The 18,751-nt window shown below is 43.0% G+C and overlaps 1 protein-coding gene across 1 annotated transcript in view; it reads left to right on the plus strand.

Moving 5' to 3' along the window:
- The window catches only part of kif5ab (kinesin family member 5A, b), a 52,637-nt gene that overhangs the window by 10,154 nt on the left and 23,732 nt on the right, over nucleotides 1-18,751 (plus strand). Inside the window, exons 2-10 of the mRNA XM_067458725.1 lie at nucleotides 9,877-9,964; nucleotides 10,053-10,126; nucleotides 10,260-10,364; nucleotides 10,464-10,512; nucleotides 13,840-13,895; nucleotides 14,133-14,220; nucleotides 16,894-17,018; nucleotides 17,333-17,437; nucleotides 17,521-17,669. Of these exons, the coding sequence (XP_067314826.1) occupies nucleotides 9,877-9,964; nucleotides 10,053-10,126; nucleotides 10,260-10,364; nucleotides 10,464-10,512; nucleotides 13,840-13,895; nucleotides 14,133-14,220; nucleotides 16,894-17,018; nucleotides 17,333-17,437; nucleotides 17,521-17,669 (839 nt within the window). The remainder of the gene's footprint in view (nucleotides 1-9,876; nucleotides 9,965-10,052; nucleotides 10,127-10,259; nucleotides 10,365-10,463; nucleotides 10,513-13,839; nucleotides 13,896-14,132; nucleotides 14,221-16,893; nucleotides 17,019-17,332; nucleotides 17,438-17,520; nucleotides 17,670-18,751) is intronic.

The raw sequence follows: 18,751 nt of genomic DNA on the forward strand, positions 1-18,751 counted from the left end.
GTTGCTCCTCCAGAATGTAAATTAAATTTCAGTTTGTAGTAATTTTCAATGGCACTCTCCTGATAAGCACTGTATAATTTATGTGTGACTAACCCAGAAATCTCTTAATTAGGATTAAAACGCCGTCAGTGTTAAAGCTCAACAGACCCGTTGTTTTGTTCCCTTCTCTTACTTTCAGTGAATCTGATAAAAGCTCGCGTGAGAATGTCCCTGACCTTCACCATCCTCATTCCTGAAGTCTGTCCTAACGTCGTTCTGTGTGAGACTCATTCTGACACCAAATCAGCCGGATAGCACGGAGAGACGAACCGCTGGAGGATTTAATCAAAGACAGAGATATGAGGGAGAGAGATACGAATGCAGCAGAAAATAGAGGAGCGGAGAGAGGGAGAGAGAGAGAGAGAGAGAGAGAGAGAGAGAGAGAGAGAGAGAGAGAGAGAGAGAGAGAGAGAGAGAGAGAGAGAGAGAGAGCAGATTGTTTTCTTTCAGTTTGGGGATTTTGCAGATGGATCAGTTTTCAGCAGCTCGAATGCAGTTTAAAACAAACCCTGCTCGATATGCGTCTGTCTGCAAGAGTTATATCACATCCATCATTCACAGTACAAGAAAACGGGTTTATGTCAGACAATTACGTCTTTTTTGTTCTCTACTAGAGCAGGTTTTCCTGCTTGAATGTTGATTATTTCCTCATATTCTCCATTGTTGCGGCTCCTCTCTTCCCAGTCTGTCAGTAACGCTCTGTAGTTCCAGTCCCGCCTTTTGAAAAGCACACTGTGCTCTGATTGGTCGGCTAAAGCAGTCACACTACTACCTAACTCAGCCAGGCCAGCGCCGTTATTCTGTGTATAAATTATTTAAATGAGGAATTGGACTTTGTAGAGCTTTTTCATGCTCAAACAGCAACATTACTCACTACAGCAGGTGAACATGCAGGAAAGCAGAATAGGTGCGCTTTAACACTCCATTACATTTATTTTTATGTATAAATTATTTCCATTAAAAAGCTTGAATGTGCTTGTGATAATCTTCTAGCCTCTGGCTTTATATAATTTACCTTTTCTTCCTTTCTTAGTCTTCATTTTCTTTAAAAGGCCTTTACCAAGCGTGCATGTAAAAACAGAGATACACACACACACACACACACACACACACACACACACACACACACACACACACACACACACACACACACACACACACATGTGTAACAGTCTTATAGTCACTGTTAGTTAATGTACAGGTCCATTCTTACAGCAGGGGAGAAATGCAAAATAATATATGCAATCTACCCATCCACCCACCCATCCACCCACCCATCCACCCACCCATCCACTCACCCATCCACCCACCCATCCACTCACCCATCCACCCACCCATCCACTCACCCATCCACTCACCCATCCACCCACCCATCCACCCACCCATCCACCCACCCATCCACTCACCCATCCACTCACCCATCCACCCACCCATCCACTCACCCATCCACTCACCCATCCACCCACCCATCCACCCATCCATCCACTCACCCATCCACTCACCCATCCACTCACCCATCCACCCACCCATCCACCCACCCATCCACTCACCCATCCACCCACCCATCCACTCACCCATCCACTCATCCATCCACCCACCCATCCACTCACCCATCCACTCACCCATCCACTCACCCATCCACCCACCCATCCACCCACCCATCCACCCACTCATCCACTCACCCATCCACCCACCCATCCACCCACCCATCCACTCACCCATCCACTCACCCAACCACCCACCCATCCACCCACCCATCCACTCACCCATCCACTCACCCATCCACTCACCCATCCACCCACCCATCCACCCACCCATCCACTCACCCATCCACTCACCCATCCACCCACCCATCCACTCACCCATCCACTCACCCATCCACCCAATCATCCATCCATCCACCCACCATCCACTCATCCATCCACTCATCATCCACTCATCCATCCACCCACCCATCATCCACTCATCCATCCACTCATCCACCCACCCATCCATCCATCCATCCACCAACCCATCCACTCATCCATCCACTCATCCATCTACCCACCCATCCATCCACTCATCCATCCACTCATCCATCCACCCACCCATCCATCCACCTACCATCCACTCATCCATCCACTCATCCATCCACCAACCCATCCACTCATCCATCCACCAACCCATCCACTCATCCATTCACCCACCCATCCACTCATCCATCCACCCACCCATCCACCAACCCATCCACTCATCCATCCACTCATCCATCCACCAACCCATCCACTCATCCATCCACCAACCCATCCACTCATCCATCCACCCACCCATCCACTCATCCATTCACCCACCCATCCACTCATCCATCCACCCACCCATCCACTCATCCATCCACCCACCCATCCACTCATCCATCCACCCACCCATCCACTCATCCATCCACCCGCCCATCCACTCATCCATCCACCAACCCATCCACTCATCCATCCACCCACCCATCCACTCATCCATCCACCCACCCATCCACCAACCCATCCACTCATCCATCCACCCACCCATCCACTCATCCATCCACCCACCCATCCACTCATCCATCCACCCGCCCATCCACTCATCCATCCACCAACCCATCCACTCATCCATCCACCCACCCACCCATCCATCCATCCATCCATATATTCATATATCCATCCATCCATATATTCATATATCCATCCATCCATATATTCATGTATTCATATATCCATCCATCCATTCATCGTGTAACGATACACAGAACTGGCACAACTGGCAGATTAACACGCTACTACAATTCTCTCCAACGGTGACAGGATGCACGTAACTAAGCAACAGAGCTGTCAGTTAAAGATGACGAAGTAGTGTGTCCCAAAGCTTGCATACTCTTCCTCTACACAATCAAAAGTGTTTTTCTTCACAAAAAGAGTATATACTTTGAACGTTTGGATTGGTGCAGAGATTGTCTCTTTTGCTGATTTTCTATCGTCTGCAGTGATGCCAGTAACGCGTTACTTTAATCTAAAAACTTTTTTCCAGTAGCGCGTAATCTAACGCGTTACTATTTCCAAACCAGTAATCAGTTTAAAGTCATTTATCCAAGTAATTTTCCTTAGTAAAAAATGTAAAATATATATTTTTGCTCTCTTCTTGCGTCTCAGGGAGAGTATTTCTTCAGAAAATATTTTTTTAATTTCAACTTAAATTGTCAGGAGATACCTTGTTGACGTTACTGTTAAAAATGCACTTCTAATAAAGTGAGTGTTGGCAAAAACGGTCGTCATTTCTGTGTTGAGGCGGCAGGGGGTGTTCACAACGGCTGAAAGTAACTAATAAAGTAACTTAAAATCAAGTAATCTGTAGAGTAACTAAGTTACTTTTTAAAGGAGTAATCAGTAATCAGATTACTTTTTCAAAGTAACTGTGGCAACAATGATAGTCTGCTTTGTGAACATGCTCGTAAATGAACAGCAGAAGTGGAGAGAGGGATGAATGGATGGATGAAGCTGATAAAGAGGTAAATGCTCATGGCTGAGCTCTGCTGGACTGAAGCCATTAGAGCGTATCCCACAATCCCCTACGCTCAGCTCGGCTCAGCTGTGGATGTTTTATCTTCCTCTGCTCATCCCTCGCTTTTCAAACTGCTTTAATTTCATTTCCTGTTACTCTGGGCAGTCGTGAGATTATTCCTACAGATTGTGTGCTGATTATCTCGTCACTCCACCCACAGCAGACTCCAGCCATAACCACTGTGTGTGTGTGTGTGTGTGTGTGTGTGTGTGTGTGTGTGTGTGTGTGTGCAGGGGTGCCGCCAGAAATTCTGGGCCCTATGGAAAACAAAATTTCTGGGCCCCCTACAATTTTTACAGATAAAATTTAACCCAATAAACATGCCCTGTATACTTTAAAAAAGATATGTAGCACATTGCATAGTTAAAATGTCTAAAGATTTGTACAAAGCCTACAAAAACAAGAAACAAATATAGAAAGATGTACTTGTTTACATAAAAGGGAGAACATTTATTATATCAATTGCAATTGCAAGCACAACAGAACATATTGTACACATATTGAGATATATTTTACATGAACAAGCTTTAGCTGGGTCCACCTGCTCAATCAGGAAACATCAGCTAGAACTAACTCATAATTAAATCAGTCAAGGAATAAAAATAGCTAGGCCAAAAAGGGCTCAAAATCAAGACACACCAGGAGTAATGCCAGGTGTGTCTTGGTATTACTCATTCAACCTATTGTAAGTCGATGTATCCTCCCAAGAGTCTTGAAAATATATTATGAAGGTTGAAAAGTTACCTAGTGCTGCTTTAAGAACATCAAGTAAGACAGCATCGATCGTAGCAGCAGCACTGTCACGTGACAGAACATACACACGGCAAACTGATTTTGTAATTTTTGAAGCGTGTAGATTACTTTTTGTTTATCATCATGTGGCGAACACAGTAGATAAGACGTGTTTAGAGGCTTCAATCTTCGTAAAGTTTCGCGCTCAGGCTCACCTTGTTCATTTGAGATGGGGACGGGGGGCGTGGGAGAAGGGTGTGCAGCAGCCACTGAATCTGTGTCTACGAGACATGATAACCCGGAGACAGCACATCAGAGATGTATTGTTGGATGTAAATTATAATTCAGTAATTATTTTAGCTAGATAAAAGCAGGTCATGATGTAGCAACAAAAATAAGTAGGCTAATTCTGAAAGTTTTGGAATAACGTTAGAGGAATAGGGCAAGCTGCCTTTCTTTTTGAAAAACTGTGTGACATACTGTAGACTTCGGCGTTCTCTGTCTTCTCTTTCCTTCTTTCCGTTTTTGATGCCCCGACTTTTGATGTGACATACCTGCGTGTGTCACTGTCTGCGCTTCATCATCGCAAGTGCAATAACCAAGAGCTCACGCTAGCGCGGACCGCACAGGTGGAATGAACCATTGTGAGGGAGGGGGGAGAAGGTTGTGACTGACATTTTGAAATTAGTTTTTTAAATATAAAATCTATGGTCAAAACGGACAAAATACACATTTACTGCATGATGGGCCGCAAGCACATTTAATGTATGTATAAAAAAAGAGAAAATAAATAAGAAAATAAAAAGGGGGTCTGCTCTTCTGGGCCCTAAATCAGTCTGGGCCCTTAGAATCGTCCTAACCTTCCACCCCTTTACGGCGCCCTTGTGTGTGTGTGTGTGTGTGTGTTTTATGACACTCATTATGATTCCTTCAAGCTCAGACAGACATAAACCAACCAGTGTTATCCTCTATTTTAAGACGTGTCAGAGAAATGTGAACTCACTGAGAGCTGCGATGGGTTAAGTGTTCTGTCATCACAAATGTGCGGCGCTGACTGTGTCCTACTTGATATAGTGTGTGTGTGTGTGTGTGTGGGCATGTTTTTGTGACATATGAGGACTCAAATGTGTATAATGCCATGGGTATGACACAGGTATTACAGGAGAGGGTGAAATATGAGGACATTACCCATGGCCCCACTTTACAAAAGGCTTATAAATCACACAGGAGGAGTTTTTATGAGAAAGTAAAAATGCAGAATGTTTCCTGTGATGGGTAGGTTTAGGGGCAGTGTGTGTGTGTGTGTGTGTGTGTGATGGGTAGGTTTAGGGGCAGTGTGTGTGTGTGTGTGTGTGTGTGTGATGGGTAGGTTTAGGGGCAGTGTAAGGGGATAGAAAATACGGTTTGTCCAGTATAAAAACCAGTACGCCTATGGATTGTCCCCATATGTCACAAAAACAAAAGTGTGTGTGTGTGTGTGTGAAGACTCTTCAGGTGTTTCTATGCTCTGTAGACTCCGATGCTCTCCCGAGGATCAGTTAAAGCTCATGGAAACAGCCGAGAGGGACTAATTATTACAGTGTATTGCTTCACCTCTAATTGCTTTGATGTTTAATTAGAACGGACACGACTCCCGCGTGTGTGTCTATCTATCTATCTATCTATCTATCTATCTGTCTGTCTGTCTGTCTGTCTGTCTGTCTGTCTGTCTCTGTCTGTCTGTCTGTCTATCTATCTATCTATCTATCTGTCTGTCTGTCTGTCTGTCTGTCTGTCTGTCTGTCTGTCTGTCTGTCTGTCTATCTATCTATCTATCTATCTATCTATCTATCTGTCTGTCTGTCTGTCTGTCTGTCTGTCTCTGTCTGTCTGTCTGTCTGTCTGTCTGTCTGTCTGTCTGTCTGTCTGTCTATCTATCTATCTATCTATCTATCTATCTATCTATCTATCTATCATGCACATGAACTTTGATGACATCCCATTCTTAATCCGCAGTGCAGGGGTCGGAGAGTATATTTGTCATCAAGCCAAAAAAAACACCACTAGTTAGTCAATAATTTATGAAATGAGTTAATGAAAAATGCAACTAAAATTGCCTGACATTCTGTTACAGTGTCTTTTGTACCTGGTAGTGAGCCGTTACTCTGTTAAAAAATGGGATAAAATAAATAAAGCAGTTGTGACACGTAAGCTGGTGAGTATCTTCATTAACCAACTTGCAACACAGGATGTGTTTGTGAGTGTGTGTGTCTGAGTGTGTGTGTCTGAGTGTGTGTGTGTGTGTGTGTGTGTGTGTGTGTGTGTGTGTGTGTGTGTGTGTGTGTTTGTGTGTGTGTGTGTCTGAGTGTCTGAGTGTGTGTGTCTGAGTGTGTGTGTCTGAGTGTGTGTGTGTGTGTGTGTGTGTGTGTTTGTGTGTGTGTCTGAGTGTCTGAGTGTCTGAGTGTGTGTGTCTGAGTGTGTGTGTGTGTGTGTGTGTGTGTGTGTGTGTGTGTGTGTGTGTGTTTGTGTGTGTGTGTGTGTGTGTGTCTGAGTGTGTGTGTGAAACTGTGTGTGTGTTAAGGTGCGTCTGTCTCGAAAGGTTGTGACTGTCATCATAAACTCAAGGCCTGTCTGTGGATGTGCATGCAAAGGAATAATTCAGCCAAGATTTGCAACTTGCAAATATGTAGAATGGACAAAAATAACTTAATTTAAAAGAGGACTTGAATAAGCCCATTAATGGCATGTTTGAGTCATTCTCTTATTATTTCCTCTTTGCATATTGTGAATAATAAATGTGCATTTTAATTTGCTTGTTACACAATGGAGCCTAACTTATTGTAATAATTATTTGACGTAGCATATGTTTACACTCAGAATTATTCCCTGGCATCCTCACATACAAAAAGATTTGCGTGCTGGAGGTACGTGAGTACGTTGCGTGAAGAATGATAACATTATAGTTAGCCGGTGAGAGAAAATGGCACTATCAGAGTTAAAAATAGGGCATACAAAGAAGAACGTTATGCGTTCAATCCTACCTGGTTTTATGAATGCAAAGCTGGTGTGTCTTATCTGCAATAAACTTTGTTTGTAAAGAATATAATATCAGACGGCGCCTTTTTTTGCTGGTTGTCTAGTCAATATTTTTGATAAAAAGGAAGCTGATTTGGTTAGTTATTATCATGGGCGTCGGAACCATTGTGTGTGTGGGACCCCCTCACTTTTATCGTCTCTAATTCAGCACATGTCTGTGTACCTTGACTACCCCTTAACCGAGAAACTTATTATTAAACACATGTTAAACGCTTTATTTTCCCTTTTCTAATATTTTCTCTTTTTTTATTGAAAATAAATACCTTTCCGATCTGATATGTGATGGGGAAAGGGAGTAGAGCGAGTGTGGCAAAAGGCGGATTCGAACCTCTGCTTGATTTGCGTTAAAGCTTGATGCCGTGCGTCTCTTACCCCTACTCTACAGCCACGGTAAATAATTCAGTGATTTCTGTCATTTTGTCTGTCCCAATCAATCGTTTAGTAAACGGCACTTTTTCTGTCTGGACACGGAGCATAAAAAACATGCAACTTATTCATTATCATTATCTGTGAAACTGTTGATTTCTATGGCAGTTAAATGAATATAGTCTTTTTATTAGACTATTGGTATTGACTGGTTTGAGGTTTTTTTTGGTTTAGGAAAGGGATATGGCCTCAAACGCACCATAATGTAATAATTTTTTTTTTAATGGAATAAAAATTTTTCTGGGGGAGAACCCCCAGACCCCGCCGCAAAACAATTTCCCCACCTATCATAGTTTGCCTTAGCCGCTACTGACCCACCCACTTTTTATTTGCTTCCGACGCCCATGGTTATTGTTCACGTGTTGGTGCTTAAGTCCCGCGCTATAAGCAAACGTTCAATAGTTCACTGTTCGTTTTATCATACCACACATTTCTAGCCTGACAAGCCTGATCCACATCAAGATGTTTGGTCTGGAAACTCACCATTGACAGCTCAATCCGAGGGGCGGATGAACGGTTGTCTGTCAAACTCCCTCTGCACGCGATAGGATAGCGCTACACCAACCAGAGCAACGAAGGTGAAGCAGAGCTCGCTGACAGATTAAACATTCGCCGTATCCGGTCGGCTAAACTCCGAACACATCTTCCCTTTTCAAGAATGACTTCAGTGCCGTTCTTTGTTCTTTTCTGAGAGAAAAGCTCAACTCAAGTCTTCCAGAGTCGCGGTCAAAGCTGATTCGAAAGACCGCCGCCGTTCGCCAGTTTCTGTGTTTACTAGAAGCACACAAACGCAACTCAGCCGTCGTCATTATGGCCCCGCCCGTTGACTCTATACACGATGTGATTGGCCCAACCAGAGTTTGGTTTTTACAGCTCAGAAGTGTATTGAGAGTTGCTAGATGACACTCGCGGCAGATTAGATTTGTTGCCGCTAGGGTGCACGAACACATTTCATGACGGCTCTTTTAGAAGCGTGTCTAGTGATCCACAGACTATTTTGAACTTATACTGATCTACCTGGACAGCTCTCACTAGCTATCCTCCGTTACACTATCATGACAGATCTAATTCAGAACCAATCATATGACAGCTTCAGCTCTTCTGGGAAGGCTTTCCTCAGGGTTTAGGAGTGTGTTTATGGGGATTTTTGCCCATTCTTCTAGAAGCTCATTTGTGAGGTCAGGCACTGATGTTGGACGAGAAGGCCTGGCTCTCAGTCTCCGCTCTAATTCATCCCAAAGCTGTTCTATCGGGTTGAGCTCAGGACTCTGTGCAGGCCAGTCCAGTTCCTCCACACCAAACTCCTCATCCATGTCTTTATGGAGCGACGCTTTGTGCACTGGAGCGCAGTCATGCTGGGACAGGAAGGGGCCGTCCACAAACTGTTCCCACAAAGTCGGGAGCATGAAATTGTCCAAAATGTCTTGGTGAAGCATTAAGAGTTCCTTTCACTGGAACTAAGGGGCCAACCCCTGAAAAACAACCCCACCCCATAATCCCTCCTCCACCAAACTTTACACTTGGCACAATGCAGTCAGGCAAGTCCCGTTCTCCTGGCGACGGCCAAACCCAGACTCGTCCTTGGGATTGTCAGACTGAAGCGTGATTGGTCTCTCAGAGAACACGTCTCACTGCTCTAGAGTCCAGTGGCGGCTGCTTTACTCCACTGCATCCCACGCTTTGCATTGCTCTTGGTGATGTAAGGCTTGGATGAGCTGCTCAGCCATGGAAACCCATTCCATGAAGCTCTCTCCGCTGTTCTTGAGCTCATCTGAAGGCCACAGAAGTTTGGAGTTCTGGAGCTGTTGACTCTGTAGAAAGTTGGTGACTTCTGCGCACTGTGACCCTCAGATTTAGTGATTTTACGTGGCCTATCACTTCGTGGCTGAGATGCTGTTGTTCCCAATTGGTTCCACTTTATTATAAAACTACTAACTTCTGTCTTCTGTTCTTCTAACGTCATCTCTCTGTCCATCCATCCATCCATCCATCAATCTGTACACAGCAGTCTGTTTATAACTGTGTGTTGGTGTCTTGCAGGGGAAGCCGTATGTTTTTGATAAAGTCTTCCCCACGAACTGCACACAGGAGCAGGTGTACAACACCTGTGCCAAACAGATCGTTAAAGGTGAGTGTGTGTGAACGAGATGTAAAGATAGGAATAAATTCTTCAAAAATATATAAATAATTGTCTGAATATATCTTTTTGACCGCAGATGTTCTGGATGGCTACAACGGCACCATCTTTGCATACGGACAGACCTCATCCGGTAAAACCTACACAATGGAGGTAAAACCGCCCCACTGATTCAGTCCTGTTTACTCTCACACACTACTCATTTACAAATCTGGACTTTATCATCATTTAATCACCCTTGTGTCCTTCCAAACCCGTATATGACTCTCATTGCTTTCTCTATTAGGGAAAACTGCATGATCCTAACGGAAGGGGAATTATCCCGAGGATTGCTGAAGACATTTTCAACCACATTTACCTCATGGATGAAAACTTGGAGTTCCACATTAAGGTACAAAGACAATCAGGCAGATCATGTTGTTTTCTAGTGAAGACATGAAAAGGTTTGAGATAATTCCACATCATCAGCTGATCTCGTTTCTCTCCCCAGGTTTCCTACTTTGAAATCTACATGGATAAGATCCGAGACCTACTTGACGGTGAGTCAGTGTGTTTTGTCTTAGGTTTTGTAACCCCCCAAATATTCAAGTCCATCAGTTACAACCCCCCCCCCCCCAATATTTCAACATGAAAATTACAGTAGATCAAATGAAAAATATGTAGAATTAATTTATTTTGTAACAGTCATTTTGTTCCTAATCAAATATGACTTTGTCATAATAAATCAGACAAAAATACTCTCCCTCCATTAAACCGATTGGTAACGCCCAACCAGCGAGTCGCACTTTCACCAAAACAACGCGAGTGATGTTTGGGAGAGCACACGGGTAACGATGAAGAGAAGCGCTGCACAGCGGACTATAATTGCTGGTCAGAGATGGATGCAAAAAAATTAAGCTTGTAGCCTACTGAGAATGAGGTATGAGAATATAGTGTAATATCTAAGTACACATGACATCATATATTTAGCTAGCTCATCCATTTCAATGTATTTAGCTCAGACAGCTGTTTTGGTAACTTTTACTGATAATTATAGGCTATAACTATCAGTAAAAGTTACCAAAACAGCTGTCTGTTTTTCTAGTTCATTTTCAATAGTGTCTGTAATTATCACTGACAAAAGTATTCACATCGGTGTTCGTTTTCTTCAAGTGCGTAGATTTGGTTTGAATATTGGGGGGGTTGAACGTTGGTGTGCTGTGTTATTTATTTATCTCTCTCTCTCTCTCTCTCTCTCTCTCTCTCTCTCTCTCTCTCTCTCTCTCTCTCTCTCTCTCTATATATATATATATATATATATATATATATATATATATGGTATATTTACCTCAAATCTGTTATAAAAACATGTTAAGAGATTATAGACCTCGTAATCATATGAAAATTGTGTACAACATAGTAGAGATTATAAAAAGAAAGAAATTAAGTATTAAAACCGTCAGTAGGGGGCAGCGATTCACTGTTTAAATGAGTGAGCCACTAAAATCATTCATTCATCCAATTTGTTCAAAAGTCAGATAGATTTAGGAAGAAATATTCTTTTTTTCAGTTTACTGTTTTTTTGTGAGCATATTTTTGTTCAGTTCAATGCAAATATATCAGGTGTGCAAAAGTTGCACTGACTTATTTGGTAAAAATTTAAATAATAAATGTTTTAACAGCATGTGTGTGTGTATCTGATAATAGTTCTGTGCATCTGAAGAATTCTCTACAACTTAAACTACATAATATTATACATAATATTTGGCATAGTATTATGGTAAAGCATTCTAAAGATGAGTGTGTGTTCATTATGTCCAACAGTGTGTAGTTGCTTAGACAAAAATCTGGTAAATTGATGAGTGTGTGCCATTCCATGCAAAAGTTTGATTTTGATAATGCTATATGTAGTTTTGGTTGCAGTGCTTCATTTTGCAAGATATATGAGGTATTTTGCAGTTTGTATGTGTGGTTTTGTGAATAGTTTGCAAAATGTTGTGTTAGCAATTGGAAATAAATGTATTATTTGTTCTGTTGGTATACTTTATTTAAACTGAATTGAATGAGTGCATTAACCATTTATTCCACAATTGTTTTTGTGTACATTACCGTTTAAACCGTTTTAATTATTAAAGGTTGCATCAAATTGATCAAAATTGACATTTATAATGTTACTAAAGATTATATTTCTAATAAATGCTGTTCTTTAGAACTTTCTATTCATCAAAGAATCCTGAGAAATAAAATGCATCACAGTTTCCACAGAAATATGAACTCTGTTCGTCACTGATGATAATCATAATGTGTGTTGATCATCAGATCCTCATCTGAGAGTGATTAGTGAAGGATCAGTGACACTGAAGACACCAGCCCACATATTTGAGCGTTTGAGCATTAGATAAGTTAGTAATCACATCTGCTCTATTAACACATTATCGCATACATTATAAATAATAATATATTTTATATATATGTATGTATATATTAGTCACGGCTGCGTTCTGATTGGAGTCACTGAGTTGCTGAGTCATGAAGCAATCTGGGAAAATACCTGCGGACAGATGACAAGAGAGAGAGAGAGAGAGAGAGAGAGAGAGAGAGAGAGAGAGAGAGAGAGAGAGAGAGAGAGAGAGAGAGAGAGAGAGAGAGGCGAGTAATGAGACAGACCGATACAGATCGACAGGCGCTGAGGGATAAAGTACGAAGCGAGATTACGTCAGTCCTGCTGAATCTATATTTGATTAAAAGAAACAGATTTTCACATATGGTCTCTCTCTCTCTCTCTCTCTCTCTCTCTCTCTCTCTCTCTCTCTCTCTCTCTCTCTCTCTCTCTCTCACGTGTGTGCGTGTGTATGAAAGCATGTGTTTGTGAAGGAGTGTGTGTGTGAGAGTGTATGAGAGCGTGTGTTTGTGTGTATGTTTGTGTGAGAGAGAGCGTGTGTTTGTGAGTGTGTGAGAGAGTGTGTTTGTATGAGATAGCATGTGTTTGTGCATGTGTGTGAGAGCAAGTGTGTAAGAGCATGTGTGACTGTTTGTGAATGAGTGAGTGTGTGTGTGTGTGTGTGTGTGTGTGTGAGAGAGAGAGAGTTTTTTAGTGTGTGTTTGTGTGAGAGAGTGTGTTTGTGAGTGTGAGAGAGTGTGTGTTTGTGAGTGTGTGTGTGTGTGTGTCTAAGATAGCATGTGTTTGTGAGTGTGTGTGAGAGCAAGTGTGTGTGTGTAAGAACATGTGTGAGTGTTTGTGAGTGTGTGTGTGCGTGCTTGCGTGTGTTTTTTAGTGTGTGTTTGATTGAGAGCATGAGTTTTTTAGTGTGTGTGAGAGTGCGTTTGTGAGTGTGTGTGTGTGTTAGTCTGATTAGAGGCGCGTCTGTCTCGAAGGGTCGTGACTGGCATCATAAACTCGAGGCCTGTCTGTGGATGTGCATGTGCTCATTACAGGAATAATTCAGCCAAGGAAGAAGATCCTGTCATCATTTACTCACCCTCGTGTCACTCCAAACCCAATGCAATAAATGAAGACAGACGAAACGCATTTAAAGCGTCATAAAAAAATAAAAACAGTCGTTCATACAACACGGTACATTCAAAGTTTCTGACATGCAAGGCTATTTTTATGATTTGCATGTTTTTTGAGCTATGAATCCTCATCATAATAAAAGTAGTTTGTGCTGTAGAAATGCACTGAAAGTGTAACACTTTAAACTTTGAAGTAGAAAGACGGAAATAGGATTATCTTGTAAAACATGCTCTTTGATTTCAGTGTAAAGTCACACAGATTCAGAGCGGCTGAATTTTAATTTCCGGAACAAACCCGTTTCTTCTCTTTGATCTTAATGTATTTTCTTTTGTTCTTTCTCCCTCATTCACCTCTCTTTCTCTCTTTCTTTCAGTGGGTAAGACAAACCTATCTGTGCATGAAGACAAGAACCGCGTTCCCTATGTGAAGGTGAGCTGAATTTCTGCCGAGATGCAGGATTTGATCCGTGAACATCTGATGTTTAGAGTCTCAGATCATGAGCATCAAATCTTCCTTCATCGTATGAAATAAATGAGCTCATTTTACTATGAAAACTTTCAGAACTCAAAACTTAACTTTAGTCTTACAATAGCTGTGTGTGTGTGTGTGTGTGTGTGTGTGTGCGCGCGCATGTGTGTGTGTGTGTGTGTGTGTGTGTGTGTGTAGGGCTGCACTGAACGCTTTGTTTCCAGCCCTGATGAAGTGATGGATGTTATTGATGAAGGAAAAGCCAATCGTCACGTCGCTGTCACAAGTGAGTATCTCTACCCACACTTTCAAAATAATATCAGAAATACTTCAGAAGCATTGATGAAGAAGTGGATCAAGAGCTCGATTCCCAGGGAAAGCATGAACTGATCAAATGTTAACCTTCAATGCAATGCAAGTCACTTTGGATAAAGCATGCCAAATGCATAAATGTAAATGTAGAACGCTCAGAGAACACTCTAGAGTAACGCTCAGAGAACACTCTAGAGTAAAGCTCAGAGAACACTCTAGAGTAACGCTCAGAGAACACTCTAGAGTAACGCTCGGAGAACACTATAGAGTAACGCTCAGAGAACACTCTAGAGTAACGCTCAGAGAACGCTCTAGAGTAACGCTCAGAGAACACTCTAGAGTAACGCTCAGAGAACACTCTAGAGTAACGCTCAGAGAACGCTCTAGAGTAACGCTCAGAGAACACTCTAGAGTAACGCTCAGAGAACACTCTAGAGTAACGCTCAGAGAACGCTCTAGAGTAACGCTCAGAGAACACTCTAGAGTAACGCTCAGAGAACACTCAAGAGTAACGCTCAGAGAACACTCTAGAGTAACGCTCAGAGAACGCTCTAGAGTAACGCTCAGAGAACACTCTAGAGTAACGCTCAGAGAACGCTCTAGAGTAACGCTCAGAGAACACTCTAGAGTAACGCTCAGAGAACGCTCTAGAGTAACGCTCAGAGAACGCTCAAGAGTAACGCTCAGAGAACACTCTAGAGTAACGCTCAGAGAACACTCTAGAGTAACGCTCAGAGAACACTCTAGAGTAACGCTCAGAGAACACTCTAGAGTAACGCTCAGAGAACGCTCTAGAGTAACGCTCAGAGAACACTCTAGAGTAACGCTCAGAGAACGCTCTAGAGTAACGCTCAGAGAACACTCTAGAGTAACGCTCAGAGAACACTCTAGAGTAACACTCAGAGAACACTATAGAGTAACGCTCGGAGAACACTATAGAGTAACGCTCGGAGAACACTCTAGAGTAACGCTCAGAGAACACTCTAGAGTAACGCTCAGAGAACACTCTAGAGTAACGCTCAGAGAACACTCTAGAGTAACGCTCAGAGAACGCTCTAGAGTAACGCTCAGAGAACACTCTAGAGTAACGCTCAGAGAACGCTCTAGAGTAACGCTCAGAGAACACTCTAGAGTAACGCTCAGAGAACGCTCTAGAGTAACGCTCAGAGAACACTCTAGAGTAACGCTCAGAGAACACTCTAGAGTAACGCTCAGAGAACACTCTAGAGTAACGCTCAGAGAACACTCTAGAGTAACACTCAGAGAACACTCTAGAGTAACGCTCAGAGAACGCTCTAGAGTAACGCTCAGAGAACACTCTAGAGTAACGCTCAGAGAACACTCTAGAGTAACACTCAGAGAACACTATAGAGTAACGCTCGGAGAACACTATAGAGTAACGCTCGGAGAACACTCTAGAGTAACGCTCAGAGAACACTCTAGAGTAACGCTCAGAGAACACTCTAGAGTAACGCTCAGAGAACACTCTAGAGTAACGCTCAGAGAACGCTCTAGAGTAACGCTCAGAGAACACTCTAGAGTAACGCTCAGAGAACGCTCTAGAGTAACGCTCAGAGAACACTCTAGAGTAACGCTCAGAGAACGCTCTAGAGTAACGCTCAGAGAACACTCTAGAGTAACGCTCAGAGAACACTCTAGAGTAACGCTCAGAGAACGCTCTAGAGTAACGCTCAGAGAACACTCTAGAGTAACGCTCAGAGAACATTCTAGAGTAACGCTCAGAGAACGCTCTAGAGTAACGCTCAGAGAACACTCTAGAGTAACGCTCAGAGAACACTCTAGAGTAACGCTCAGAGAACGCTCTAGAGTAACGCTCAGAGAACGCTCTAGAGTAACGCTCAGAGAACACTCTAGAGTAACGCTCAGAGAACACTCTAGAGTAACGCTCAGAGAACACTCTAGAGTAACGCTCAGAGAACGCTCTAGAGTAACGCTCAGAGAACACTCTAGAGTAACGCTCAGAGAACGCTCTAGAGTAACGCTCAGAGAACGCTCTAGAGTAACGCTTAGAGAACACTCTAGAGTAACGCTCAGAGAACACTCTAGAGTAACGCTCAGAGAACACTCTAGAGTAACGCTCAGAGAACGCTCTAGAGTAACGCTCAGAGAACACTCTAGAGTAATGCTCAGAGAACACTCTAGAGTAACGCTCAGAGAACACTCAAGAGTAACGCTCAGAGAACACTCTAGAGTAACGCTCAGAGAACACTCTAGAGTAACGCTCAGAGAACACTCTAGAGTAACGCTCAGAGAACACTCTAGAGTAACGCTCAGAGAACACTCTAGAGTAACGCTCAGAGAACACTCTAGAGTAACGCTCAGAGAACACTCAAGAGTAACGCTCAGAGAACATTCTAGAGTAACGCTCAGAGAACATTCTAGAGTAACGCTCAGAGAACACTCAAGAGTAACGCTCAGAGAACATTCTAGAGTAACGCTCAGAGAACATTCTAGAGTAACGCTCAGAGAACACTCTTGAGTAACAATCAGAGAACATTCTAGAGTAACGCTCAGAGAACATTCTAGAGTAACGCTCAGAGAACATTCTAGAGTAACGCTCAGAGAACACTCTTGAGTAACAATCAGAGAACATTTAAAACCTTTCTGTTTGTTTGTTGTGTGTCAGATATGAATGAACACAGCTCCAGGAGTCACAGCATCTTCCTCATCAGCATCAAACAGGAGCATGTGGAGACGGAGCAGAAACTCTGTGGAAAACTCTATCTGGTGGATCTGGCCGGGAGCGAAAAGGTGCTTTGAGTTTAACATCCTTCAGCCTCACAAGAGTGTGTCCACCTGCAGGACAGAGCAATCACAAAGAGATTTATTAATGTCTTAAACGTTACTCCTACAGTGAGATTAAATAGAGGAAAAGATCCCGTTAATGTAATGACTAGATGAATAATGATGAATAGAATGTTCAGAAGAACAGCGTTTATTTGAAATGGAATCTTTTGTAACATTTTAAACGTCACTGTTGATCATTTTAATGCATCCCTGCTGAATAAAATTATTAATTTCTTCCTGACCCCAAACATTTGAATGCTAGTGTTATTTTTTTCCAGGTGAGTAAGACAGGAGCGGAGGGATCCGTTCTGGATGAAGCCAAGAACATCAACAAGTCTCTGTCTGCGCTGGGAAACGTCATTTCAGCTCTGGCTGAAGGAACCGTGAGTTACAGCAGCATCTGCACACCTTTCCCTTCAGAGAAACAGACAGATCTCCTTATCCTGTTCAACTCTGTGTCGTGCAGAAGACTCACGTGCCGTACCGGGACAGTAAGATGACGCGGATCTTGCAGGACTCTCTGGGCGGAAACTGCAGAACCACCATGTTCATCTGCTGCTCGCCTTCAGCCTTCAACGACGCAGAGACCAAATCTACTCTGATGTTCGGACAACGGTAACACCACACACACACACACACACACACACACACACACACACACACACACACACACACACACACACACACACACACACACACACACACACACACACACACACACACACACACACAGACACACACACACACACACACACACACCCAACCCAAACAATGCTTGCACATACACTCACTAAGCTAAAGGATTATTAGGAACACCTGTTCAATTTCTCATTAATGCAATTATCTAATCAACCAATCACATGGCAGTTGCTTCAATGCATTTAGGGGTGTGGTCCTGGTCAAGACAATCTCCTGAACTCCAAACTGAATTTTCAGAATGGGAAAGAAAGGTGATTTAAGCGATTTTAAGCGTGGCATGGTTGTTGATCTGAGTATTTCACAATCTGCTCAGTTACTGGGATTTTCACACACAACCATTTCTAGGGTTTACAAAGAATGGTGTGAAAAGGGAAACACATCCAGTATGCAGCAGTCCTGTGGGAGAAAATGCCTTATTGATGCTCGAGGTCAGAGGAGAATGGGCCGACTGATTCAAGCTGATAGAAGAGCAACTTTGACTGAAATAACCACTCGTTACAACCGAGGTATGCAGCAAAGCATCTGTGAAGCCACAACACACACAACCTTGAGGCGGATGGGCTACAACAGTAGAAGACCCCACCGGGTACCACTCATCTCCACTACAAATAGGAAAAAGAGGTGACAATTTGCACAAGCTCACCAAAACTGGACAGTTGAAGACTGGAAAAATGTTGCCTGGTCTGATGAGTCTCGATTTCTGTTAAACATTCAGATGGTAGAGTCTGAATTTGGCGTAAACAGAATGAGAACATGGATCCATCATGGCTTGTTCCCACTGTGCAGGCTGGTGGTGGTGGTGTAATGTTGTGGGGGATGTTTTCTTGGCACACTTTAGGCCCCTTAGTGCCAATTCGGCATCGTTTAAATGCCACGGCCTACCTGAGCATTGTTTCTGACCATGTCCATCCCTTTATGACCACCATGTCCCCATCCTCTGATGGCTACTTCCAGCAGGATAATGCACCATGTCACAAAGCTCCAATCATTTGACTGAA

This window comes from Pseudorasbora parva, chromosome 12 (assembly GCF_024679245.1).
Source record: "Pseudorasbora parva isolate DD20220531a chromosome 12, ASM2467924v1, whole genome shotgun sequence".
Classification (NCBI taxonomy): domain Eukaryota; kingdom Metazoa; phylum Chordata; class Actinopteri; order Cypriniformes; family Gobionidae; genus Pseudorasbora; species Pseudorasbora parva.